This window comes from Mandrillus leucophaeus, unplaced genomic scaffold, assembly GCF_000951045.1.
Source record: "Mandrillus leucophaeus isolate KB7577 unplaced genomic scaffold, Mleu.le_1.0 Scaffold663, whole genome shotgun sequence".
Classification (NCBI taxonomy): domain Eukaryota; kingdom Metazoa; phylum Chordata; class Mammalia; order Primates; family Cercopithecidae; genus Mandrillus; species Mandrillus leucophaeus.
This window is the reverse complement of record NW_012107175.1, coordinates 336659-352478: the sequence shown is the minus strand read 5'-3', so window position 1 is coordinate 352478 and position 15820 is coordinate 336659. Positions and strand designations below refer to the sequence as shown.

The following is a 15820-nucleotide window of genomic DNA, read 5'->3' as shown; positions in this document are numbered from 1 at the left end:
AAAATCTCAAACTTCACCACTATACAATTCATCCAACCTGCACATTGTGCACATGTACCCTAGAACTTAAAGTGTATATATATATATAAAACCTAGGTATATACCTAACCAAGGAGGTGAAAGATCTCTACAAGGAGAATTATGAAACACTGCTAAAAAAAATAATAAATGACACAAACAGAAATACATTCCATATTCATAGATTGGAAGAAACAATATTCTGAAAATGACCATACTGCTCAAAGCAATCTACAGATTCAATGCAATTTCTATCAAAATACTAACATCATTTTTCACAGAAGCAATCCTAAAATTCATATAGAACCAAAAAAGAGCCCAAATAGTCAAAGCAATTCTAAACAAAAAGAAAAAATCTGGAGGCATCATATTATCTGACTTCAAATTATGTTACAACGCTACAGTAACCACAATAGCAAGGTACTGGTATAAAAGTAGGAATATAGACCAATGGAATAGAATAGAGAACCCAGAAATAAAGCCAAGCACTTTTTTTTTTTTTTTTTTTTTTTTTTGAGATGGAGTCTCACTCTGTCAACCAGGTTGGAGTGCAGTGGTGTGATCTCGGCTCACTGCAAGCTCTACCTCCCAGGTTCACACCATTCTCCTGCCTCAGCCTCCCAAGTAGCTGGGCCTACAGGCGCCCGCCACCACGCCCGGTTAATTTTTTTTGTATTTTTAGTAGAGACGGGCTTTTACCGTGTTAGGCAGGATGATCTCTATCTCCTGACCTCATGATCCGCCTGCCTTGGCCTCCCAAACTGCTGGGATTACAGGCGTAAGCCACCACACCCGGCCAGCCAAACACTTTTAAACAAGTGATTTTTGACAAAGCACACAAAAGCATAAACTGAGGAAGGACATCCTATTTAATAAATAGTGTTGGGAAAACTGAATAGCCACACGCAGAAGAATGAAACTGAGTCCTTACCTCTCACCATATACAAAAGTTAACTTGAGATGGATTAAAGACTTAAGACCTGAAACCATAAAAAAATCTAGAAGAAAACCTAGAAAAACTCTTCTGGACATGGGCCTAGGCAAAGAATTTATGACTAAGACCACAAATGCAACAAAGACAAATATAAATAAACGAAACCTAAGTAAACTAAAAAGCTTCTGCACAGCAGAAGAAATAATCCTAAGAGTAAACAGAAACCTACAGAATGGCAGAAAATGTTTGCAAACTATGCATTTGACAAAGGACTAATATCCAGAATCTACAAGAAACTCAAATCAGTAAGAAAAAAGCAAACAATCCCATTAAAAAGTGGGCTAAAGAAGATATACAAGATATATAAGCAGCCAACAAACACATAAAAAATGCTCAATATCACACTAATTATCAGGGAAATGTGAATTAAAACTACAATAAGATCCCACCTTATCCAAGTCAGAATGACCATTATTAAAAAGTAAAAAAACAGTAGATGTTGGCATGGATGTGGTGAAAAGGGAGCGCTTATATACTGCTGGTGGAAATTTAAATTAGTATAACCTCTATAGAAAACAGTTTGGAGATTTCTCAAATAACTAAAAGTAGATCTACCATTTGATCCCACTACTGGGCATCTACCCAAAGGACAAGAAGTCATTATAACAAAAAGACACCCACAGGCATATGTTTATCATGACACAATTCACAATTGCAAAGATAAGGAATCAACTGACAAGTGGATAAAGAAATGTGGTGTGTGTGTGTGTGTGTGTGTGTGTGTGTGATCTAGAGGCTATAATCCTAAGTGAAATAACTCAGGAATGGAAAACCAACATTGCATGTTCTTGCTAAGTGGGAGCTAAACTATGGGTATGCAAAGGCATACAGAGTGGTATAATGGAAATGGGAGACTCAAAGAAGAGAGGGAGGGTGAGGGTGGTTAATGGAAGAAAAATTATCTATTGGGTACAATGTAGGCTACCCTGGTGATGGGTACATTAAAATCTCAAACTTCACCACTATACAATTCATCCATGTAACCAAAAACCACTTGTACCCCTAAAGCTACTGAAATAAAAAAATTAAAAAAAGACTAAGAAAAAATGTAATCTTTCACTCCCAGAGTTTCCCCGTTTGGTAAAATGAGCATACCAGTACCTACTCTGAACAGTTTTGAGGAGAGTCAAATGTTTGTAAATCACTTATTGTAGTTTCCGGCTTGTCGCGATCACTCAATAATGGGATCCATTAATAGTTTGGGGAAGAGAAGTGGCTGAAGGGATTTGGGTTTTGCAAGAGGTCATTATGGAGGCCATTACTGGAAATATGGATGGGGGGTGGGAGGGATTGGGCAGGGTGAGGCGAAGTGATTGAGTGTGGGCTCTGGGAGGTCAGTGAGGAGGCTGGAGCAACAGTCTAGGCAAGGGATGCAGACCCAAACTAAGGCAGTGAAATGGGATGGGCAAAAGCAATAACTATTTAGGGGGCACACTGAGCTTACTGACTAGCTGAATGTAGGAGGTGAGGGAAAGAGAGCTTTCCAGTTGCAGAGCAGTTCTGCTACCCTGCATCTGTGATACAGAAGGAGGGAGGCTGAAGGATAGGGATGGGGAGGGGGAGGGGAAGGGGAGAAAGAGGGCGTATTGAGGAGCAGAACTTCCTAGGAAAACAAGAATGCTTCATTGCTCTGTGAGTGTGGGAGGCAGTGGGGCGAGCAGGCTCCACATCCTGAACCAAGTCAACTTTAGAATCTCCAGGGAAGGCCCTGCACATGTGACTTTCCCCAAACAGGCATTTCTGAAGGACTTCTTTCTAACTTGTGTCACATGCAGTTGACTTTCTTTGTCTCCAGGACTCTCCTAGAGGCCAACTGCATTGGTTTCAATCCACCCACTTAACTTCCTGCACTGTAGTTTTCCACAGAACTTACTCAGCATCTTCAGGTCTAATCCTGAATTGTTTGCAAGTGCCACTGTTTTTGTCTGTAGTTGCAGTTCATCTGTGAGGTCATTTCCTGATGTTCTATCCAGAAGTTTCAAGTGGTTTCCCACAGGTGGAAAGACACAACGACAAAGGGGAAAAAAAATTCCTGGCTCTGGCTCCTCATTATGAAAGGGTAGCAATTGCTACCCTTTTGGGTTTGAGACTTGAGGGACAATCCAAGACTTGTCTCTACCACAGGAGGAGAATGAGGCAGCAGCTTATTCTTGGTGCCAACAGCACCATACACAATGTTCGGACACAACTGGTAATTCATAAAGAAACAAAGTGATAGTAAATGGAAGCCTTTTTCAGGTGCAAAAGACTTAGGACAAATTCTTGACTGAGGGGGTGGGTGGAGAAGAAAATGCTGGAAGGCCTTAGCATTCAAAAGGAGTCAAGTGAAGACAACCAAGAAAAGGGAGGCTGCAGACATCCAGGATAAACTACACTGGCAGAATGTTGCCTAACGTGACCTTAGTTGATAGTACAGTATAGTGATAGGAGGTTACGTTCTGCAATTAGACAATTCTAAATTCAATCCAGACTCTTTACTAAATTACACGAACTTGGCTTAATCATTTTTCTTTTGGGGCCTTATTACCTTGCTATAAAGTGTTGATAATACCTCTCCTACCAAGGCTTTTATTACAGTTTTGGAATGGAGGGGAGGCTTAGGAGACTGGGAGTAAAAGGAGACTTTTCTATTAGAGGATATCACTCACTCACTCACTCAATCATCTATCCATCCATTCATCCATCCATCCATCCATCCATCCATCCATGCATCCATCTACCTACCTACCTACCTATAGATCCATCCATCTCATATTAGTTTGAGGTTATATTACTCTTCTTGCTTTGGTAGTGGAATCTCCAATACTCACTATGGTTACTAGCACATCGTAAGCATTCAACAGATGTTTATTGGCTGGAAGAGTTACACTAATCTGTAATCTTTCTTTAAGAAATTAATTTTTTCTCCAGTCTTCCCTACGTATATGTCACCACCACCTGCCCAGATATCTACGTTAAAAGTCTTGATTCCTTGATTTATTGAGTACCTGCTAGGGTCTAGGCACCATGTGGGTTGCTGGAGTGGGGAAGGCAGGGGGAGTGTGACGAACTAGACCCAACCACAGCTCTCAAGAATGTTAGAGAAAAGGGAAGAACTTGTCATTTGCTCAACTTCCTGCTTGTCTTTAGATAGAAGTCATAAGTGGGCCATTTCGAGTGTGCTTTTACAACCTTTGGTCAAATACGTAGAAATCCTTCCAATCCACAGCCATCTGAGTGGAGAAAGGCTGCTGTGAAGTGGTTCCCTGGTCATCGGATGTGTGAATGCCATACTGTGGAATTCTCACTATTTGTGAAAACTACTAAGGAATAATACGTGTTTTGAATCCTACTAAGCTTCTCCCACTCTAGTCCAGCCTCCGTAGATGACATAAATGCCCAGAATAAGAATTTTAAAAGCACACGGAAAATGACTCTGGTGAAATCTTTTGCGAAGTCAACTTAGAGCTAAGTGAGCTAGCTTATTTCTACTGAGTGTGGGCTGCACTTTATATATCTATGACTATATATAAAGAATCCTTTCAAAAAACTCTGTGACTCTTTGGCTTAATTGTGAGTCACAAGGCTCCCATTTTAGAGAGTGTGTGTGTGTGTGTGTGTGTGTGTGTGTGTGTGTGTGAAGGAGAACTTTGGGCATAAAGCATATATTAATATGTACTTGTAAAGAAGTGCAGTGTGTATGTAGAAAGTTTTATAGCTTTTGTTAAAGCAAGGGAAGTGTAATGGAGGAGAAAGAGAGAGAAAGTGTGTATGTGCGTGTGTGTGTGCATGTGGTGCAGGTGGTGGGCAGAATTACATGAGCAGCCAACTTCTTAGTGACCCAGACAGTGGTATAAGATATGAAGTGTTGTAGGAGGTGATTGTTTTCCTTTCAGAATAGCACACAGGTCTTTGAGGAGCCCTTGACTTTCTCTTTCCTCCTTGTCTTGTTAAAAAGGGATTAGAGTCCAATTAAGCCTTTTAATCCCAAGGTAGAAATTCATGTTTAAAAACAAAATTTACGGCTCCTTAAAAAAAAAAAATATCAGTACAAGTTGAGTTTTGCCCTTTCAAGTTGCCACCTGCGTGGTCCCAAAGAGTGTTTTCAGCTGAATACCCAACATTCAGCTCTTCTTAATTACTTTGCCTCATTCCTCCAACTCCTTCATCTTTTAAAGTACCCTTCAACATAAATAGCCATATGCTACTAGAAATACTTCAGCCTCTGGATTGCCACGACCACCCCAGGTTTATTTCTCTTCAGTTGGCAACACAGTGACCAGGGTTAACAACAATAGCATTAAGAGCTAACACTTATTGGATGCTTAGTATATGGCAGGCATCATGGTGCTAGGCACTTTACATGCATTATCTTATTAGGTACTCCATCTGGAAACACCCAGGGCTGGCTTCACCAGTGTGTGACTTACATAGCCACACAAGGCTCCTTGCTTGGTTTAATGCTCTGCTGTTCCCATCTTGAAATTCTTGATTATTTGTGAGCAAAGGACTTGTATTTTCATTTTGGACTGGGTCCTACAAATGTAGGTAACCAGTCCTAAGAACATTCAATAACCCATAGTTTCTTTTTGTTTCTTTTGCTTTCTTTCCGTCTGATGCCTAATACATTGCCAGAGGATGGGACAGTGAATCTCAAATTATGATGCCAAAACACTCTTGAGAAAATAGGTGCCATCATCTCTTTGGAGGGAAGTTCTCTAAGGGACAGGAATGATATCATGGCTCTCAGCAAGGGAAAGAAAAGTATCTATGAGAATTTGGATAAGTTGTTTAACCCCTCTAAACCTAAGATCCCTCATCTGTAAAATGAGGATAATAGTAATAACACCTAACTCACAGGCTGTTCAAGGATGAAATAAAATGTTTATACAATTCTGACATGGAATACATACGGCATTACTTACTAGTAGGGCATTCTGGGTGCTTAGCTAGTAGTAAACATCAAATATTGTTTGTGACATGGTATGAATCACTTGCCCAATTCAAAAGTGCCCTAATCTCAGGAGATTCTTCCCTACCTGTCCCGCTGAGCTGGAAGGAATGTCTGCTTTCTCCACGGGCTGGGTGATCACAGAGGGGTTGCTGGAGCTGATAAGCACTGGGGTGCTGATCTCTACCATATGGCGTCCTGAAGGAGAATGGACCATCCGGTTGAGAGTGTTCAAGGCTGTTGTGATGGAAAATTGCCCCGGCCCCTTCCTCCTGGACCCTGGGCCCCTACGGAGGGTAGATGTGTTGCCTCTGGAGGATGAGGACACCAGGGACAGGTTTTTTGTGCGGGATGACTGGCGACCTTTGTTCTTCTCTAGAAGGTGTCTTGCGGTGAGGTTTGGCTGAAAAGACATAACGTCCAATGAGAAGTTTGTCTTCCTGATCTAATGTACGTAGCCAGTTCCTACCCACACCCATCTGAAACCAGGTCAGATGCCACCTCCTCGGTCACTGGCTCAGATGCTCATTCCTTGGTGAGCACAGTAACAGCTTCCATCTTCTATCAATGCATCCTCATGACTTTGCTCTATTAATGCATTCTCCCAACTTTCCTGCAAAGTAAGTATTACTCTTTTACTTAATAAGCCATGATGCTCTTCCCTGGCTGAGTATATTTATTCTTCCTTTACCCATTTTCCCCAGTCATTTCTGGCTGTTTTCACCTAGTGGACTTCTCCCCTCTTCCTTTAGCCATCCTGGAATCCCCCGCTAGGTTGGCCACTTCCCCTTCCTGGTGCTCCCAGCAGCCCCTGTGTTTCCCGATCATTGTATTTTTCACTCCAAACCACAATCCTTTACTTGCCTTTCCCCCACTAGTCTGTTAGCTATCTGGGTTGCAGGGACCTTCTACACATGATTCTCTCCTGTACCCCAGAGTAGATGCTTAGTGCTTGTGGAATAATGAGTGAATGAAGTTGCTCAAGTTCATACATTTCATAAGTGTTTGGGCCAGAATGTAAGTGCATTCAGGACCCTGAATTCTTATGCTAAGACTGTCTTTTACTACTTCCTTTAAATATGTTAATGTAATCACCCTTCTTCCTTGTTCTATGTCTCTTAGTCAGTGATGTGTTAGTAAATCAGCTGTCAGAAAAAAAAAAAAGTAACAAGGAAGAAAGAAAAAAAATCCCTGATTCGTAGAGTTTTTCAAGCCACCAATGGTTAAACACCTGGCTGGAAAAATTCCTGAAAATGTAACAACCAGCTCTTGTGATCTAGTTCCAGCCAACTCCAGTACACCACTGTGTTATGTCTGTCTTCCCCACTACATCCATCCATTCTCACAAGAAATACATAGTAATATTTTGAGTACCCTACTCACTGAGGGCCTCTGTGGGTTCATTTCCTTTGGAAATCTGAAATATGTTGACAAACAAGAGTTAGTGCAATAACTCTTAAATTTTTGGATGATTACCTAAAATTTCATTTTTATAATTGTTACCAGTTGCCCTCTAAAACCATAGCTCATTCTAATTTAGAAATCCAACTATAGAGGTAAAAGAAATTTGCCCATTAAACAATTTTTTAGCGATAATGTACAGAGGATTAAAATAACTGAGACAGAAAATTTTATTGAATGTGACTTTTGTTGAGGAATAAATAAAGTTCTTAAAAAGAAAATTTAAAAAAAGATGTGGTTCTTACCTCAAGAAGCTTATAATATTGTGAAAAACTCATTCAATAGGGGAATGAGCATTATTATGTCCACTTTAAAGATAAGGAGGCCGAGGCCTGGAAGGGGTGACTTATAAGTGACAGAGCCAGCATGTAAACAACTAAACAAGAAACCATCATATAATTATAAGTGCTCTGATGTGATAGAGAGGGATTGGGGGAGGGAGCTACTTTAAATCAGGGGGTCGAGGAAGATCTGCTGAGAAGAGGGCATTTAAGTTGAAACAACAAATGACAAGAAGGAGCTAGCTATGTGAAAATGGAGGTAAGAACATGCCCAGAAGAGGCACCATAAGCTAGTGTGAAAGTCCGAAAGAGGGAAGGAGCTCAGCTTGCTTGAGAAAAAGACAGAAGAAAGAAACAGAGAGAAGGCTGGAACAGAGCATGTAAGGAGAAGATGATAAAAGAGGCCATAGAGACAGGCAGGGGCCAGATCACAAGAGCCTTGGAAGCTTCCATTTTATTCTACATATAATAGGAAGTCTTTGGCAGGACTTAGGTAGAGGAGTGATATGATCTGCTTTATGCTTTTAAAAGCTCATGCTACTGTTCGGCAGTTTCTTAGAAAGTTAAACACATACTTAGCATCTGACCCAGCAATTCCACTCCTAAGTAATCACCCAAGAGAAATAAAAACTTGTGCTCACTCAAAAACCAGTATGCAAGTATTTATAGCAGCTTTATGCATAGTTGCCAACAACTGGAAAACAACTCCAACGTCTTTCACGAGGTGAATGAACAAACTCTGGCACATCTATACAACGGAATATTACTCAGCATCAAAAAGGAATGAACTACTGATACATGAAACAGCATGGTAATTCCAAATGCATTATCCAAAACGAAAGAAGCCCGACTCAAAAAGCTACATTCTGTATGATTCCATTTATATGATATTCTGGAAAAAGAAAACTACAGGAGCAGGAAACAGATTGGTGGTTGCCAGCGGTTATGAGTTGGGGAAGAAACTGACTATAAAGGGGCAGCATGAGAAATTTCAGGGCAGACTACTGGAACTATTCTACGTCTTGATTGTGGTGTGGTTACGCAATTGTATGCATTTATTAAAATTACAGAACTGGACGTTAGAAAGAGTAACTTTTGCTGTATGTAAACAAACAAGCAAAAAGAAAGAAAAAGCTCGTTTTGGTTGCTATTTAGAAGTGCCAGAACAGAAGTAGGGAGACCAATTAGGAAGTTACTGAAATTGTTTAGGCAAGCTCTGATGGCAGCTTGAACTAGGAACAATGACTTAGAGGCCCCAGGGCACCTGCCCCTCCATTGTTCACCCAGTAAAAGGGCAATATGCACTCTGAATTGAATGAGTAAAGTTCTTTATACAGCCATTCGTGGCTATAATGAAATAAGTTAATTTTTTCTGCTTCCTTAAACCTAATTGTTCTGTCCCCAGGTGAGTACCACCATCAGCTTTTCTAACATGAACACTGACAAAGGGCCCCGGAAGACTCTGCATCTGCCCTATCCTCTGCCAATATGATTAATAGCTCTGCTGGGGAAGAACTGCAGGTCTCTTAGATTTGCACCCACTCATTTGAAACAATATTGTTGAGGCTCCTTGGGCTGAGCAAAGTTCATATAACCCAGGCAGGCTCTGTTGGAGGAGTCCTGATAAGAATGAGCATAGGCTCAGCCTTTGTTTTATCACCTTTTAATGCAGGTGCAATTCAATACGTGAAATGATACATTAACAAGAAAAATCCTGTTTATGCCAAACACACCCACACACATGCACACACACATACATCATGCTCATAGGAAAGCCTCCCTTCCTTCCAATTGCTTTCCATAACACTGGTAATTCAAAACTTATTTAAAGAGTTCTCAGCAAGTGCTAGTCTTAATGAAATGACTGGAGTCAAAATTTAAGTGCTGCTTTAAAAAGCACAATTTAGATTTCAGGTAATTTTTGAAAACCAGGTTTCCAGAGTAGAGCAACCACTTGATTATCTTTTTCCCCTCCGAGCAATTAGGAGAACAAATGAAGCACTGGCTAGTTTAATGATAATCTTGACGGTTCTTGTACTCACTAATTTTAGAGGTGAAGTGGCCGGAAAATGTATCCAAATGAATAATCATTAAATGGAGAAGTTTTGGGAAATGGGTTTCAGAAATGGGTAATAAGATGACTGGTGACTTCCCCCCAGCCCAGAGTTATGAAGAAGCATCTCAAGATAATGCAGGAGACCAGGGAACAATTTCCATAAATATTTAAGCGCCTCATATGGGTCCAACGAGGTACTAATTGCAGCTGACCTCTGTCCTTGGAGAGTCAACCATTGACTCTGAATCATCCTAACTTCCTCCTCAGAAAAGGCTCCTACCCAGCAGATGGCTCTGCCACTGATCTATGTCCATAAATCAAGAAGTGGGGCTGTCCTTGACCACTTCTCTTCTCTATCCCTGCCTCTGTGAACCCCAAAGTCCTGTGGATTCTACCTCCTGAAAGGTCCCTGAACCTATGGGTCTAATCCACAGTCATCTAACTGGGCAATGCAGGGGCCTCCTACCTGCACTTTCTGCTTTCTTCTCCCTCTTCAAATCATTCCTCCCACTGCAGCCAGGGCAGTCTTTAAGAAACCCAAATCTGGTCACTTAAAAAACCTTTCAATGGCTTCTGTTGGCTTTTGGGTCGAATCCACACTTCCTATGAAATGGCAGAGGCAATGATACCCAATGTTCCATGTGTTCCCTTATACTTCTCAGCTGACTTGACATCAGATCAGGCTATGTGACTGGTTCAGGCTAATGGGCTGTGAGTGGGAGTGACAAGTGTCACTTCTGAAACGAGGCATTTAGTTGGTGATACAACTCACTCTTCTTCACACGTCCCTACTGTGGAAACTAGGAAGCCCACAGGTTCCAGATGATGCAGCTACCAGATGGCCCAGCCATATTAGTCTGGGTTCCTGAGTGACTAGGTGAGCAGAGCCCTTCATCACTCTGCACTGAACATGGAATGTAGGCGAGGAATAACATTTTCTTTGTTCAGCCACTGAGACTTTGGTGCTGTTTATTGCCACGGCATAACCTAGCCCATCCTGACTATACGGGATGGTTTACAACGTCCTCTGTGATCTCTCTTCCATTTACTTCCCTGGCTTCGCTTTTTGTTCCTCTTTTACTCTCTAAGCTCCAACTCTGGTACTTCCTTTCTCCCCTGGCCACACTACACTTCCTCATCCTGCAGGACTTTTGAACATGCTACCTCCATTACCTAAAATGCTCTCTATCTGTCAGATCTTGGCATAAGTGGCATTTGCTGAACTTCTGCCCTGGTAAATTGCATATCATAACTCCCTAATAGTTTCCTCTACTTCAGTCTTTTTTTTTTTTCCCTTTTTTGAGATAGGGTCTTGCTGTGTTGCCCAGTCTACAGTATAGTGGCACAATCATGGCTCACTGTAGCCACAACCTCCTGGGCTCAAACGATTCTCCTGCCTCAGCCTCTGGAGTAGCTGGGACCAGTGTGGGCCACCATGCCTGACTAGTTTTTAAATTTTCTGTAGAGAGAGGAGTCTCACTATGTTGCCCAAGCTGGTCTCAATCTCTCAGGCTCAAGCAATCCTCCTGCCTTGGCCCCCAATGTGTTGGGATTATAGCCATGAGCCACTACACCTGGCTACTTCAGTCTTTACATGATTAATCACACTTGTAATTACTGGAATACTTTCTGACATTATAGTCTCTGAGAATAGGGACCCATGTTTGTCTTTTGTCTTTAGATCTAGGCACAGGTCCTGGCATAGCAGGCACTCAATGAAAAATTAGTTGAATAATTAAACATATGTTTAGGACAGGGTCACAGTGAATGGTTTGCTCTAAAAATTTTTTTCCCCTGGGAGCTCTGACTACCTTCCGAATTATTTTCCATTCATTCACTTGCTAAGCTATTTTTTTTTTTTTTTTTTTTAACAGAGTGCCTGTTCTGTGTTAGGCTAGCCTGTGAAGTACAACTAACCACTCATCAGATATTCAGAGGCAAGAGGCCATTGAGGGTTTAACTACTTGCTGAAATTTTATGAACAAAGTAGGTTTCTATCTGAGCCTTATAAAATAAGTGAAATTTGAACAGGTAAAGAGCATTGGGTGTTGCATCTGAAAGGGGCCCCAGCAAGAGAAAAGGCATTAGGAATGAGAATTAGGAATGAGTTTAGCAGAGACAGTAGGAAGACCAGCCTCTCTGGACCCTTCCTCCATATCTTCCTTCAACACTGATGGAGTAGAGGAGGTACAGAGAACCCTGAAAGCTGTGCAACGCTCTGGGTACACCGTTCATTTCAGAACCTGCTTTAGCTCTTATAACTAGAAGAATTGGTTGCTTCTGCTCAACTGTGGTCTGTTCTGTTTCAAACACTCCAGCCCCTAGGGGGGACAGCACGCCTTTTACTTCTTTCATAGCTTTCTACTACTCATTTTTAATGCTTTATGCATGTTAAGCACCCAGTAAATGCAGTTAAACAATGAAACCTCTCTTTTAAATATGTAATGACTTGCTTCAAGCTAAAGTGAGGCTCATGGCTAATGAGGTTATTATACTGGACAGGTTATACTATGCTGGAGATATACATAGCCTAGCATGTTTTCTTTCTTTTTTTTTTTAAAGAAGTTTTTTCTTTAAAAAATAGAAGTAATAAATATATGCTAATTTCAGAAGATTTAGAAAATACAACTTGGCAGAAGAAAATGAAAAGCATCTAGAATCTCATCATGTAGTGATCACAAATGTTAACATTTTGGTACATATCATTCTCTAGTCCTTTATCCATTTATATAAACACACATATATTTAAAAGCTAGTTCCATATGGTCCAACTTATTTTTTTATTGTGATAAAAGACATGTAACATAAAATTTACCTTCTGAACCATTTTTAAGTGTACAGTTCAGTAGTGTTAAGTATATTCACACTGTTATGAAACAGATCTTTAGAACTCTTTTATCCAACAAATCTGAAACTCTATACCTATTAAACTTTAAAAAAACTTAACAATGAATCATAAATCTTTCCATATCAAACACTTTATGATATTAAATATTATTCTCCATGTATTATAGTATTATCCATAGAGAGACACTTTTTTCATTACCACAATTAAAAAAAATGAAGTCCTTATTGTTGACTATTTAGAGTATTTCTTTTTTTTTTTCATAATTATATACCATCACCTAATGTTATGGTGAACATTTTTGAATATTTTGTACATTTATCTTTGCATACTTATTTAAATATTTACTTACAATAAACTCTCAGATGGACTTACTGACTCAAAGGAGGCCCACATTTTTAATATTTTTGGTATAAGTTTATTTGAGTTTGCATGTGACAGATTTCACTATTTTACATTCCCATCAGGAGAATGGAAAAGGCTCATTTCCCCAGACGCTTGCCAGAATTGGGTATTATTGTCTGGCATCTTTTCTTTAGAGATTTTAGTTAGTTCTGAAATAAGCCTCATAGCAAATAGCAATTGCTCTCAGGCATCACTGTAGCACATGCATATATCTGTATAAGCGTAAATCAGATGTAGACTTGATACTCACGTACCTCTACAAACAAGATAGGGAAGATGCCTACTTTATCTCCTAACTTGCCTTCTGCCCAGTTCTCATCCACTCGGCTGATCACAGTGATGATATCATCCTGAAAGAGAAATTCTCATGGTCAGCATTTACTCTCATTTTCAGGCAGTAAAAGCTCTCAGCAGAGATCAGTTTGGAGTCTCAGATGGTATAAAGTGTGAGGAATGTACCTTGCGCTTGATTTATTTGGGAAGTCTTTTGCTAAAATGAACTCTCTCCATAAAGGGCAGTGTTTGTATCACTGAGACCATAGGGGAGTAGAAATAATTTGGAGAATCAATGGAATCCAATAGGAAAACTTAGAAATGTTTCTAATTTTTAATCACCAGTAGGTCCAAGCTTTTCACTTAAATTTATCTGATGGAGAAATAAAGATGGAAGCCATAGGGACAAGGACTTTTAGCTTTCCAAAAAGAAAAATGAATTTTATGCTCATTTTGAAGACTTTTCAGAACCTATTCAATTTTTAATGCATCAAACATAAAGCAACTTTTTGTTCAGATTTTTCTTACTCACTATAAAAGGTTATATGTAAATTTGTAGAAACATTTGAAAATACAGGTAAGCAAAACAGGGAAAATATTGTATCACAATAAAGATACATTCACTGTCAACAGCTTGAATAACACATTTTTTCCAGATTCTTTTCTATCAAGACAAAACATACACACATATAAACATACATATTTTTTAAAAACCTTTCCAAAAACATACACACATGCATACAATAAAGTGCACACATCTTGAGAAATTTTACATTTGAGTATATCCATGAAATCCCTGTTCAGATGAAGGTATAGAATACTCCCAGCACCCAGAAGGTTCCTTTGTGCCCTTTCCCACCACTTGTTAAGAGGCAACCACCACTCTGACTTCTAGTACTATTTATTTATTTATTTATTTATTTATTTATTTATTTTTTTGAGACAGAGTCTCGCTCTGTCGCCCAGCCTGGAGTGCAGTGGCGCGATCTCGGCTCACTGCAAGCTCCGCCTCCCGGGTTCACGCCATTCTCCTGCCTCAGCCTCCCGAGTAGCTGGGACTACAGGCGCCCGCCACCGTGCCCGGCTAATTTTTTGTATTTTTAGTAGAGACGAGGTTTTACCGTGGTCTCGATCTCCTGACCTTGTGATCCGCCCGCCTCGGCCTCCCAAAGTGCTGGGATTACAGGCGTGAGCCACCGCGCCCTGCACCTATACATTTATTTTGTCTGTTCCTGTACCTCACACAAATGAAGCCATATGGGACACAGTGATTATTTTTATTTAATGCCATTTTAGAAACACCTTGCTGTGTCCATACAACATTCAAGTTCAACCTGTATATTCATCCACTAAAGACCTTCTGATCTGTCTCTGACATTCTGTTCCATGTGCCTCAGGAATTAGGATTAATTTAAATTTAAATCTGTTACTGCATTATACCCTTTCTTAGCTTCCTCTTACACAGCGGTATCTAACCTTTTTGGCACCAGGGACCGGTTTCATGGTAGACAATTTTTCCTCGGATGCGGGGGGTAGAAGGTGGGGATAGAGGGTAGGGAATAGGGGATGGTTTCAAGATAAAACTGCTCCAGCTCACATTATCAGGCATTCGATTCTCATAAGGAGCATGTAATTTAGATCCCTTGTATGCGAGATTCACAGTGGGGTTCACGCTCCTATGAGAATCTAATGCTGCCACTAATGTGACAGGAGGTGGAGTTCAGGCAGTAACGCGACCCATTACTATAAACACAGCAGCTATAAATACAGATGAAGGTTTGCTTACTTGCCCACCACTCACCTCCTGCTGCGCGGTCCGTTTCCTCACAGGCCACGGACTGGTACTGGTCAGTGGTCCGGGAGTTGGGGGCCCCTGCTCTTACACATGTGCAATTATGCATTTATAGGTTATTATTTATTTATTTATTTATTTATTTATTAAATTTTTAGTCAGAGTCTCGCTCTGCTGCCCAGACTAGAGTGCAATGGCGCGAACTTGGCTCACTGCAACCTCTGCCTCCTGGGTTCAAGTGATTCTCCTGCCTCAGTCTCCTGAGTAGCTGGGATTACAGGCACGGGCAACCACGCCTGACTAATTTTTGTATTTTTAGTAGAAGTGGGGTTTCGCCATGTTGACCAGGTTGGTCTCAAACTCCTGACCTCAAGTGATCTGCCCGCCGCGGTCTCCCAAAGTGCTGGGAATGCAGGCGTGAACCACCGTGCCAAGAGATTATTATTTATTTAATGTCTGTCTACCCTATCAGACCATAAACTCCATGCGTGCAGAGCCTCTGTCTGTTTTGTTAATCTTTGTTGTCCCTAGCACCTAACATAGTGACTCCCCTTTAGTAGTCAGCCAATAAATATTTATTGAATGCATGAATGCAGGAATAAATATATGGTATTGAATAAATTACACAATTCACTGAGCTAGAAAGCACTAGGAAAAGAACAGCTTTGGGAAGGAAGATCTTGAGTTTAATTTGGATATGCTGAGTTTAGAACATGAGATTTCCTAGAAGTCTGTGTATTCCACAGCCTTCCAGAATGGGTCAAA

The 15820-nt window shown here is 40.6% G+C and overlaps 1 protein-coding gene across 2 annotated transcripts in view; it reads right to left on the bottom strand.

Moving 5' to 3' along the window:
* SH3RF2 (SH3 domain containing ring finger 2) overlaps nucleotides 1–15820 on the bottom strand; it is a 143897-nt gene that overhangs the window by 62917 nt on the left and 65160 nt on the right. For both annotated transcript variants that reach the window (XM_012001529.1, XM_012001530.1), the window contains exons 4-5: nucleotides 13245–13340; nucleotides 6031–6345 (exon numbers count right to left, since the gene is read on the bottom strand). In XM_012001529.1, coding sequence (XP_011856919.1) covers nucleotides 6031–6345; nucleotides 13245–13340 — 411 coding nt within the window. The remainder of the gene's footprint in view (nucleotides 1–6030; nucleotides 6346–13244; nucleotides 13341–15820) is intronic.